We start from the raw sequence: 11941 nt of genomic DNA on the forward strand, positions 1-11941 counted from the left end.
GCTGGGAAGCCAGTCTGGGCATGAGGCTCCAGAGCCTGGGCCACTGACCACCATCATGACCACTTCATCCTAAGTGACAGCCTTTCCCCGCTTTCCCATCCGTACAGAAGGGTGATCTTCTGTCTCCAGGCTCCCTAACCGCCCCTCCATTGAGCCTTCACGCCGTCTCTCTCCTCTGCTCCACTTTTTCTTTCCTTCGTCCCTGTGACATTGTCACCCCTGATTTCCCTTCTATTTCCCTTTGGCTTCTCTGGTGGTTCTTTTGTGATCTCCTCCATGGCTCCTTTCCTCTCTACCCGATCTCTAGGTGTTGGGGTCCTCAGACTCATTCACAGTCCCCCTGCCCAGCCTCTGGCATCTTCTTGGACAGTGCTCACGGCTCCCAAACTTGTATCTCCAGAGCAGACCTTTCCTCCAACCCCCCACACCCCACTCCTTTCTAACTCCTTACGCTGCCCCTCCCTGCTTACTCGTAGGCTCGGCAGCCCCCACCCGCTCAGCGCAACCTCTTGCCCCTCCGTCCTGGCAAATGGCACCACCATCAACGATTGGGCAATGAACTGGAGCACCAAGTCATTCCTACCTTCTCCCTCCCCCTCTCTGCCTTCTAGCAGTCTCTGAGCCCTGTGGCCCTGTCACCTAAATGTCACTTGTGTCCTCTTTTTGTCATCCATGTCCACGCTCACCCTGTGGCCTGAGCCACGCCAGCTCCTGTGGGGGCCACAGCTGCAGCCGGAATCATCTTTCTAAAGATTGAGTCACGGCATTCACCTGCTCGGCCCCCCGGGGGGCTCTCCTCTGGGCCAGCCAGGCCCTGCCTCTGGGGCCCCCAATGCCGGTTGGTGGCTCTTTTGATGATGATGCAGTACTTTGGTCCATGGCTGCCTGTGCCTCAGGAAGCCGTCCTTGATGGTCTAAGGGGTCAGGGTCAGGTCCATCTGCCAAGTGTTCCGCAACGCTCCGCCCTTTTCTCTTGATTGCACCTGTGAGTGGGCTTGTGCTTGATACTCAGTTTGTTTCCCTGGCCTGACTGAGGCTGCCCCTGAGCGCAGGGGCAGCTTGAATTGCTCACCTGGCAGGGAGGCAGCTTGGGTTCAAAGTCGGGGGCATGGATTTGGGTGCCTCTGGAGGTGCAAGAATGTGCATTGTGTCTCAGAGCGCAATCAACTAGGAATGCTGGTTGGGGGGTGAGGGGTTGGGTCTGGGGCCAGGGTTATAGGCCGACCACTTTCAAACCCGGACAAGGTCGCTTCCCCGGGGCACGGATAGATCTTGTCATTTGGGAGGGATAAGGAGCTACCATCCTGGGTGCTGGTGAGATGGGAAAGGGGATTGCTGCCCAGTCAGAGAAGGACTCTGCTCCGCAGGCCCTGCCCCTATGGCAAAGGAGGTCAGGACGCCCACGACGAAGAGGAGCTGTACTTCCACTGTGAGTACTTCCACTCCGCCTGGCCCCTGCTTAGCCTTCTCCCCGGCTGTGCTTGCATAATTGCTCCCCCTACCCCCTGCCCCGGCCCGGCCACGGACTGTTTCCTCGGGCCCATCTTGGTCTGTGTCTGCATTGCAGTCAAAGTCCCAACGCGCCGCACATTCCTAGACCCCCAGAGCTGTGGGGACCCGCTGCAGGCTCTTCACCTGTTTGCCAAGGAGCTGGATGCACAGACTGTCACACTGGAGAGAAGCCTTGGAGCAGGCAAGCTGGGCTTCCAGGGAGCCTTGTCCATCCCAAGAGCCCCCCTTGCACCCCGTCCCGCCTCTGCCCCGAGGCCCTCCCCATTTCCGGAAGCCTGCCTTCACCCCAAGAGGCCCCAGCCCCACCCAAGGGACTCCACCCCATGGGACTCCACCCACCAGGTTCCAGGGAAGGAGGAGCTGTGACCCTGCCTCCCTACCCTCTCCCTGTCCCCAAGGTCACTGAGACCTCCCCACTCTTGCCCTTTCCCAGCTGCTCTTTGCAGACGGCCACTGGCAGACGTTTAGTCCCAAGCCTTCGTGGGGCAGTGGGGAGGGGCCTTCACAAACTTGGGGACAGGACGTACCTCAGTTTTTGTGACCTCAGCCCAGTTGTGGGACCAGGGGCGCATGCCCCTTCTGCTCCAAACCTGTTTCTTGTCTGTAAAATGGGAGCGCTAGCTGCCTCATGCAGAGCTGAGGTGGGGGCTCTGCAGCCCTCAGCGCCGGCCTGGCTCATAGTAGCTGTTCTGCTCTCCACTGTTCAGTCTCCTGGCCTCCTTCCTTCCTGTGAGCAAACCCTCAGCCCCTGGGCTCAGAGAAGGCAGCCACTGTTACCAGGAGCCAGACGCTGTCCCTGACACTCTTGCCAGACCCACTGGATAGAAGCCAGAAGGGGTAGTGTGACAGATTAGATGTCGTGGTCGCCCTTCCTGGGTCACCCTGCCCTTTGATACACTTGCTTGTGCTGTATCCTCTCTGTGAGTCTTTGAAATCTCCTGCTGAGGCGGGCGGGCCCGGAGGAATCCCCATTTCACAAGGAAGAAAATCGAGGCCCAGAGAGGAAAGAGAGGAAGTGCACGTCACATTGCGTATCGCGCTTTGAACTCGGGAGCCCTGAGTCCCAGGCCAGGAAGAGCCTGTGGTGCAGAAGCTGCCTTCTCCTCAGCTCACCCTGCCTGGGTCAGCAGGGGGCGACCTCTGGGGGACTGTCTGAGGTGCTCTTTGCTCACAGGGCGGTTCGGGGAGCTGTCCTTCGGCTGTCTGCAGCTCCCTGGCCGCCAGGAGCTCCCCGTGGCCGTGCACACGCTGCGGGGTGGCTGCTCCGACTCTCAGAGGCTCAGCTTCCTGGCAGAGGCCCTTACCCTGGGCCAGTTCGACCACGGCCATGTCGTGCGGCTGGAGGGTGTCGTCACCCGAGGTAGGGCCCTGTCCTCCGCAAGCATGGGGGGTGGGGACGGGGTGGGAGGTGGGGTGCTCCTATGCCCTCAGGCCCCTTCCTTCAGCCGTGGAAGGCCGAGGCCCTTCCTCAGCCACCCAGGATGGAGAGAAGGCCTCAGCTTTCTGTCACTGACTCAGGGAGGCCCTTGCGACCCTGAAAGGCCTTTCTGACCTCTGGTGCCGCTGTGGGGGTGGATCGCCTGGACCTCGGGTGATCTTTCTTCACTGACTTGTTGCAGCTCCCGACCATTGTCCTCCTACGGGTGTCCCCTCTTCTGTTCTCTGGCATAGAGGACCCTAGGCCACACAGGAGGGTGGCACGACCGGGCTTGTTTCTGGCCATCTTGGCCCGGGCTGGGGCCCAGATCGGGGAGCACGTGTGCATGCAGAGGGGAGCAGACAGCTTAGTGCGTGTGTTCCCCCTCCCTGGGCACAGGAAGCACCCTGATGATCGTCACTGAGTACATGAGTCATGGGGCCCTCGACGGCTTCCTGAGGGTGAGTGGCCTGGGCCCCCGGGGGGTACTGACGGCCGTGTTATTCTTCGTCCTGTGCTTTTCTCTTCGGTGAGACTTGCACTTGGCATCATTCCCTAGAAAGGTGCCACTGGCCAGGTTGGCCTGGTGAGTCACAGGGCAAACCCAGAGAGGGCCAGGTGACTTCCCTGGGGTCACGTGGCACCAGGGAACTGAGTGTGCAGCACTTTCTCCCACAGCGGCACGAAGGCCAGCTGGCGGCTGGGCAGCTGATGGGGCTGCTGCCCGGGCTGGCGTCCGCCATGAAGTACCTGTCGGAAATGGGCTACGTTCACCGGGGCCTGGCCGCCCGCCGTGTGCTGGTCAGCAGTGGCCTCATCTGCAAGATCTCTGGCTTCGGGCGGGGGCCCCGGGACCGAGCAGAGGCCGTCTACACCACCATGGTGAGGATCCCCGTCTCCCAGGAACACCTGCCCATCAGACTGCACCAGTGTGCCCCTCCCCCACCTCTCCCCTCTTCCTGGCTGTGTCAGGGCCGCTGCCTGCAACCCCGTGCCCGCGCCCAGTTGGTCCTGAATGAAAGCCAGCGTGGGCACCATTTTTGAGTCAGCTTCTGTGGCTTCCCCAGACATGCAGCTGAGAGGATGGCAGGCGGGGCTGGATCTGGGGCTCTGCGGGGTGGGGAGCCCTGGGTGTACCTGGGCCGGTCCCTTCCTGTCCCTGACGCGCTTGCCCGTCTACAGAGCGGCCGGAGCCCGGCCCTGTGGGCCGCCCCTGAGACGCTGCAGTTTGGACACTTCAGCTCTGCCAGTGACGTGTGGAGCTTTGGTGTTGTCCTGTGGGAGGTGATGGCCTTCGGGGAGCGGCCCTACTGGGACATGTCTGGCCAAGATGTGAGTGACCTCAGGCCCCAACTTCCTGACCTCTGCCCAGGGACCCTTGACCTCTTAGCCCAAGACCCCTCTTTGCTGTCCACTTGCTTCCGGTCCTGCGGGGCCCACTGCCTGAGTCTTCCTCAGGACGGGATGTGCGCACACGTTGGAGGGACTTAAAGCTTCCTGTCTGCCCCTCACCTCCGTGGCCCAGGTGATCAAGGCAGTGGAGGATGGCTTCCGGCTGCCACCCCCCAGGAACTGCCCCTCCCCCCTGCACCGACTGATGCTTGACTGCTGGCAGAAGGACCCAGGCGAGCGGCCCAGGTTCTCCCAGATCCACAGCCTCCTGAGCAAGATGGTGCAGGACCCCGAGCCCCCAAAGTGCGCCGCGCCCACCTCTCCCAGGTACAGCCGATGCCTCATGTGTCACAGGTGCGCTCCTATCTGTCCCCAACCACACTGGATCCGGCTGGCCTCTCACCCTCCGTGAGTGGCCTCCCTGCCTGTCATGCCCCCCACCCCGCCCTGTCCTCCCCCACCTGCCCAGCTCTCCCTGCTCACCCAGTGGCCCCGGATAGAGCTAGTACTCTGCTTGCCTCGAACTCATGTACGTTTTCATCCATCTTAGTCACTCTGCTTGTCCTGGGTTTTGCCTCACTTGTCCCAGTACAATGACCACTGACTGGGTGACTGCGTGGAACTAGCTCTAACAGGCTAGTCATTCCAAAAAATAGAAGAAGTGAGATGAGTCTTGGTTGCCCCGAATATAAAATATGGGTCACCTCCCAGACTGTTCCAGATACTCCCAGGACCTTTGGGTGGCTCAGGAGCAGCCCACTCTTTACCTACCTGACTGGGTATCTTGCAGTCCTCACCCCCTCTGGGGATGCCTCGCGCTCCGGGCAGCCACGTCTGCCTTGGGGCCGGGTTGCCCTCCTCGTCTCCTGTCCTCTCTCGGGGCCTCTCTTCAGGGGAGAGACCAGGTCTGGGTGCCAGATCCCTGCTTGTCAGCTGACCGCAGCCCCTCTGCTCCCCAGGCCCCCCACCCCCCTGGCCGACCGTGCCTTCTCCACCTTTCCCTCCTTCGGCTCTGTGGGAGCGTGGCTGGAGGCCCTGGACCTGGGCCGCTACAAGGACAGCTTTGCTGCAGGTGGCTTCGGGAGCCTGGAGGCCGTGGCTGCCATGACCGCCCAGTGAGTCCGGGGAACCCCAGCGGCCCTGAGCCCCGCCCCCCTGCCCCATCCTAATTTCCTAATTCCAGACTCCAACACTCCCCTCCATCCCCCCATCCCCCATCCACACAGAGGGAGGGAGAGCAGAAGACGGTGGATGTCGGCTCTGACCAGCCCTTTCTTTCAGGGATCTGGTGAGCCTGGGCATCTCCTCAGTGGAGCACCGGGAGGCCCTCCTCAGCGGGATCGGTGCGCTGCGGGCGCGAGTGCTCCAGCTGCAAGGCCAGGGGGTGCAGGTGTGAGCAGCCCCAGCCCTGCCGGGGACTCCCCCGCCGGCTGCACCCCGCCCCACAGCTGTGGAAGTGAACATGCGTGGCCCAGAGCTCGTTCGGGACCGCGGTCCCCCCATTTCTCTGCCTACTCTTCCCTTTTCCCCAAGTCTGGACACCTTGGCCGACTCTGCCCCCCCAACCCCAGGGCCAAAGGGCTTAAATCCCTGGGGAGAACCCCTGAGATTTGGTCCCAGAGCCCGGGGTGGTCAGGGCGGGGAGGGAAAATGTAGCTTTAAATCATCTGGTTCATGTTTCTCTGTCTTCCACACCCACTCGGGGCTGGGGCCTACCCCAGTGTGTGCCCCTTTTCCCACAGACCTATGGCCAGTTGGCAGCATGGGCCCCTAGTGGGCTCCCCGGAGACTTGGCGGGGATCACAGCTCCCTGGCAGCCTGTTGAACGGCCTGCGCTTGGGGTTGGCCCTGTCTGCACACTGGTCCTGAGGCTCAGGCAGCAAAGGTGGGGCTGAACTCGGGGGCTGGACCCCAAAAACCCTAGACTCAGGAGCTGATTTCTGCTTACCCTGCCCTTGGGCTGACAGTTCAGGGCGAGGGTGAGGGTCCTGACTAGGCCATCAGGGTCCTGGTGCTCCCCTGAGGCCCAGCTAGGCCTCCCCTTTGCATTCCTTTCATATAGTCACTGGCCGGGACGGCTGCGAAGAGCATGAGGGGAGACATCTTCCCTTCAGAGGACCCATGAACTTCGCTTTGCAGCCTCGGACAGGCTCTGAGCCGCACTGTGCAGACAGGAAACACCGAGGCCCGTTGAGGAGTTGGGGCCAGGGCTAGAGTTAGAACCCATGCCCCCAACTCCCGGTCTAGGGATGAGGTTGGCTCTGGAGAGAGGGTCCTTGGTCCTGTCTTGTGACACAAACACTCCCCACCCCGAGGTAGCCCAAGGGTACTCCGAGGTGACCCCCTCTTGCAAACTTTGCCTCCTGGCCACCACTCAGCCTCCCGTGGAGGAGCACCTTCTCCCTCTGGCTGGAGCGGCCGCATTCCTCTAACTCCAGAGTCCCTTACCCAGAAGGGCTTCCCAGAGGCGGTGGTGATCGTGAGGCCAGGGCTTTCCTAGCATGGCAGGAAGGCAGCTGGGTCTGGACAGGGTCCCAGGGGCTGAGTTTGTCCGGGTCACCCCTGGGACATGCCTACTCTGGGTTTGGCTGCATGCGGGGTGAGATGGGTGGGAAGGAGGAGCCAAGAGATGGAAGAAGGGGGTGAATGAGACACAAAACTGACCCTTGGAGGGCTCAGCCCAAGTGGGGAGATGAGCTCAGGCATCGAGAAATACTATAGGCGCATCTTCCAAAAGGGCCCCTGACCACAGGAGACCTCGGGGTCTGTGGGCCGCAGGGCCCGAGAGCGGATGGACACTCATGATTTGTGTATACGGAGGTGTGTCTGGAAAGGCTTCTTGGCAGAGCTGATGCCCAAGACCTTGATGGTGGGTGCGGGGGCTGTGTGTCCTTAGCGTGGGTGGAGTTTTGCACAGGCCAAGGCGGAGGGGCCTAGGACAAGAGGCATCCAGGCAGAGGGGCCAGCCTGAGGAGGCTGGAGGCTGGAAGATGCAGCGCATTTTTGGGGAGCGCCCGTGGTGGGGGACAGTGCCTCACAGCAGTGCCTTTGGCCTCACCCTGCCAGCTCTTGTCTCCTTGGAGCCCCTCCCTCCACTCCCCACCTCCTAAGCACCTGCCCCAGTCAGTGACTTTGAGGGTATGGGGGGAGCTTGAGATTCCGCTTCTACCTTTGACGGGGCTGGGGCCCTCCAGGCTCGCCTCTCCCCACACCCAAGCTTGGAAAGGACATGGCCTGAGGACCAGTGTCCTGCCTTGGGTGGAGGGCGCCCCATCCCCATCTCTAGCTTCGTTACATCACTCATGCTCAGAGGGTCCCGGGCCCCTCCCCCTCCCCTGTCTGTTCTGCAGAAGGGCCCTCTGGCCGTGGTGACAGTACTTCGGTGTCCAGGGTAGACCTCTCCTCCACCGAGGAGTGAGGTCCCATAATCCTGAGGACTCCCAGGCCTCTCCCCTGCGCAGATGTGGGCCGACGGTGCTCTGGGAGCCCTCACAGATCTATTTTTGTATAGAACTTGTTCACTGGGCAGAGGGCGGTGGCTGCAGCCCTCGGGCTTCCCCATCTGAGCTCATCCAGGGAGGGAAGGGACTGGCTGGGGGTGTGGTTCCTGTGGTTCCTGTGGCTCATCCTGGAGATGTTTTTATATTTCCTGGGTTCTAGATGCAGGACAAAATAATAAAAACTTGTCTGTGATATGGTACCTCTTTCAGTGACAATTGCTTCACTGTCAAGAGCTCATATGGGGAGGGTTTCCAGGCTCCCCCAACTCCCCGTGGGGTGTCTAGTGTGTGTCTGAGGTCGTGAAGAGATGAATGGCCCCTGTCATGGAAGGCCTCCCGGGCTAGGGAGGGTGGCCTGGTCTCAGAAGTAAACCAAGGAAGGCTTCCCCCCAGGAGGCAACACTCAGGTGATGGTGCCATCTTGTGAGACCATCATGGCGAGGGGAGTGGGTTGGGTAAGTGGGGGGGGGGGGCGGGAAGCGACACTAGGTTTTGGATGTGTTTGAGCTCTTGTGGGAGGTGCGGGCAGAGACACCCTGGAGATCGTGGATGCTGGGTCTGGAAAATTGGCACGGACGTGGGCTAGAGACGGAGCTTTGAGGGCCGTGGCTCCTGGGGGTGGGGTGAAGTTGAAGCCTCCATGACTGACATGGAGGAGAGGGAGCGCTGGGGCAAGTCTGACACCGGGAGACAACCTGGTGAGGAGGAGCAGGAGACAGAGCCTGAGGGGAGCAATGCGGAGAAGCCAGGAAGGAGTCAGTCATCGAGGGGAAGCAGCAGTGAATGTGGATGTGAAATACGGAGAAGCCTCATGAGGTGGGGGAGCAGCTGGGGTGGGGGGATGTTACCCACAAGTGTGCTTGTTCCCAGGGCTGCATAATCTGCCACAAGAGGGGGCTTCCAGGACAGAGCTCCCCGCCTGCAGTACTGGGGGCTAGATGTCCGAGGTCAAGACTTGGCTCTTCCTAGGACTTGGGGAAGGATCTGGTAGACGGCCGGCTTCTTCCTGTGTCATCACGTCACCTTCCACGTCCAGATTTCCCCCTTTCAGAAGTACTGGGCTGGCCCACTGTAATGACCCCATTTTAAGTTGATGACCTCTGGACCAGGCCCTGGTCACTTTCTCAGGTACTGGGGGTTAGGACTTCCACATGTCAATTTTGAGGGGACATCATTCAACCCTTAATTGTGGAGGGGCAGAAGCCAGGTGAGAGGATGGAGGAGTGGGGTTTGGGGAGTCTCTTGGGGCGTGCTGCAGAGGGAGGAGGGTGGGGATAAGACAGTGATCAGCAGGGAGTGGGGATGGGGGCTGAGTGCTGGAGTGCTAGTGAGTGCGCGCACACGCACATGTGCCAAGTGAGCCCTTGCCCTTTCCAATTTGCTAGTGCTTCTGCACTCCCTGGGCCGGGCTGTCCATGTTCACAGTGCGGAGAAGGTGTCTCACTTATTCGCTTAGTCTGGCCATGGGAAGTGTTGAGGGCTGGGGATGGGGAGGTGGGGATGGCGGTACATGACACCCCTTTCCTCCCTTCCTGCGCTCAGAACGAGTTGAGCACTAGTCACTAGGACAGATGGACAGCAAGGAACCAGCTCCTCGATAAGGCCCACTGGGGAATGTTGCTTCTCATGTTCCTTCAACTCAAAGATGCCATTGAGTGTAAGATGTACCACTAAGAAACATCACAGCCAATTCCACTGCATCATGCCATCTGCTTGGAAGACGCATCCCAATTTCAGAGATGTTAAAATGTGTAAAATGTACGTCTTCGATAAATGGGCGGTGGCGTATCGGGACCAAGGGCCTTTCCCTGAATTCGACCCTCCTAGTCCCAGGCTGAGCCAGGCGGCCACAAGCCTCCTCTGCTGGGCAGCTTTGCCCGACCCAACTTCCGGTGGGATGTGCCCCCTCGTGAGCAGGCAGACCTGCGGGACACGCCAGCTGGCACCGATTCGAGCAGGTGATTCCACTGGGTAAGTCACTTCTTCCCCAGGGAGAGGGGTTCGTGGGTAGGTCGGGACGTCGGGAGCACTGCTCTGCCTGAGGTCTGCCTCAGTGAGGGGTGTGGAGCCAAGGAAGGGGGGACCCCCACCAACACTTGGGACAGTGCCTGGCGCGCGGCAAGTACTCGCTAAATGTTATCAGCAAGGTGTGAGGCAACGGGGAGACGTACAGTATATACGGTTGGGGATTGAAATGGACGTCTCTGGGCCTCAAGGCTGCCGATGTGGTTTGACATTGTGTTTGGTCATCCGGTGAACCCAGTGCCTACTATGTAGCCGATACGAGGAAGTGAAGACCTCACTGCCTAATGGGGCGGGGGTGGAGGGGGTGGTTGGTTAAGTAAAACACACGAAAGACACAGCATCAGGGATAAATCCTAGGTGTTGTGGGAGTCTAGTGACCTTCCACCTGACCTAGTGCCTGGGGAGGCGCAGGAGGGCCCAGGGGAAACCAGGGAGTGCATTCACTGTCCGTCTTAACCCCGACGACGGGGCTCGGGACTCAGTAACTCCTGTCGCCCCCTTCCCACTGCTCAGGACACATGTGCAACTCCCCATATGACGCCCTCTCTTCAAACCTCTTGGTACCCTCACCATCTAGCCTCCAGCGTCTGCCAGTATCTAGAAAAAACCTTGCTAGTCTCCCCAGGGTGCCTCCCGGGCCCATATTAGTAGCTGGGCCCCCTGGGGCCTTGGGTAGCAGAGAAGAGCCAGAAAATTTCAGTTCACGGATAACCTCGATGCCGACCCACGTCCTGTGGGCAGAGGACGGTACTTGAGCATCGCTCCAAGGAATACGTTTTGACAGAGACTGTTGGTGGAAGTCGAAGAGAAAAACCAGAAACCCAAAACAAACTTTGCTCCTCTGCTGCGGACACCTTACATTACACCCCTTCCCAGGTAGACTGCGTCTTGCCCCATCGGCCCCCTTCTCCGCCACACTCATCCCCGACAGTCAGCCGGGGCAAGGTGAAGATGGTTGACACATGACCTTTGAGCTGAAGGGGTGTATCCTTGGTGCGTCCTGTTTCCACCCTGATGGCAGGTTGTCGCACGCTGTGTGTGATTGTTGAGCACTGAAGATGTGCAGATGGGGACCTGGGGTCTTCCTGGTGTCCCGGTACCAAGGGGATGTTACGTCCTCCACCGTGTGCATCATCTCATGATCAGAAAATGCTGTATGATGGCCAAGTGGAGAGGCAGGCGGGGCAGATGACAGCTCACAGGGAGGGGACGGGGGAGGGAGACTAAGGGGCCTGTTCAGTAGGTGAGGATGCACGTGGGGCCAGAGAGAGACGGCTGGGGGAATGCCTCATCCTGTCAAGGGAGGAGGCCCCTTTTTGCCAAAGTGGATTCCAGACGCCCATTAAGTGGAGAGGCCGATGTGGGCCCCAGTTCTGAGGAAGCCTCTCCTAGCGCCTCCCTTGCACGCAGAACAATCTACGAAACTCCTCAGCACGTGTGTCATCCTGAACGCGAGGTGTGTGTGGGTCAGTAACCGCCGATGTGTAAAGTCAGAAAGGAAAGCATTCAGGGAGCGTGGGCACGCGAGGGTGCTGAGACCTACCTTTCGTCTCGGTTTGCATGCAAACTCAGTAGTTCCTTTGAGCTAAAGAGTGTCTGACACCACGAATACCAGTTGCTTCGGTGACGTCCCACACCCTGAGAACTAGCTCTTCATGTGAGGTGGGAAGTTTGGAATTCTTTCGACAGGAAGCCCCCAACATAGGGCTTCTGGAAAGATCAGGAGGCCTGCAGGGCAAAGAGCATACGTAGTGTCTGCTGGGTTTCTAGGGCTCTTGGCAGCGCCTCAGGTGCCGGGGCGGGGGGGGACCCAGGGCCCCCCTTGCTTCAGCACAGAGCAGCTCCGCCTGTATTTGCTTGATACCCAGGGCAGAGGGTACAGAGTAAACTGCCTCCTGGGGCGAGGTCTCCATCAAAGGCAGGGAGCTGGCCGGGAGGGCTTTGAACGCGAAGAGGGCAGCTGCTCTCAGCTCGCGCGGGCTGTTGCCAGATCTTAGGTCTTGGAGGCTAGCGATCATTCTTGTGAAATCTCCCCATTTTCAAATTAGTTAGTTTGTAACCAACTCGAAAAAACAAAATCCAATGGAACTGTGTC

General features: G+C 59.9%; 1 protein-coding gene across 1 annotated transcript in view; it reads left to right on the forward strand.

Moving 5' to 3' along the window:
* EPHA10 (EPH receptor A10) overlaps positions 1 to 5992 on the forward strand; it is a 38826-nt gene extending 32834 nt beyond the window's left edge. Inside the window, exons 9-17 of the mRNA XM_039244490.1 lie at positions 1368 to 1429; positions 1568 to 1693; positions 2687 to 2872; positions 3329 to 3390; positions 3608 to 3811; positions 4112 to 4261; positions 4455 to 4648; positions 5281 to 5436; positions 5603 to 5992. Of these exons, the coding sequence (XP_039100421.1) occupies positions 1368 to 1429; positions 1568 to 1693; positions 2687 to 2872; positions 3329 to 3390; positions 3608 to 3811; positions 4112 to 4261; positions 4455 to 4648; positions 5281 to 5436; positions 5603 to 5717 (1255 nt within the window). The 3' untranslated portion in view covers positions 5718 to 5992. The remainder of the gene's footprint in view (positions 1 to 1367; positions 1430 to 1567; positions 1694 to 2686; positions 2873 to 3328; positions 3391 to 3607; positions 3812 to 4111; positions 4262 to 4454; positions 4649 to 5280; positions 5437 to 5602) is intronic.
* The last annotated feature ends 5949 nt before the right edge of the window (positions 5993 to 11941 follow it).

Source organism: Hyaena hyaena, unplaced genomic scaffold (assembly GCF_003009895.1).
Source record: "Hyaena hyaena isolate Hyena2069 unplaced genomic scaffold, ASM300989v1 scaffold_237, whole genome shotgun sequence".
Lineage (NCBI taxonomy): Eukaryota > Metazoa > Chordata > Mammalia > Carnivora > Hyaenidae > Hyaena > Hyaena hyaena.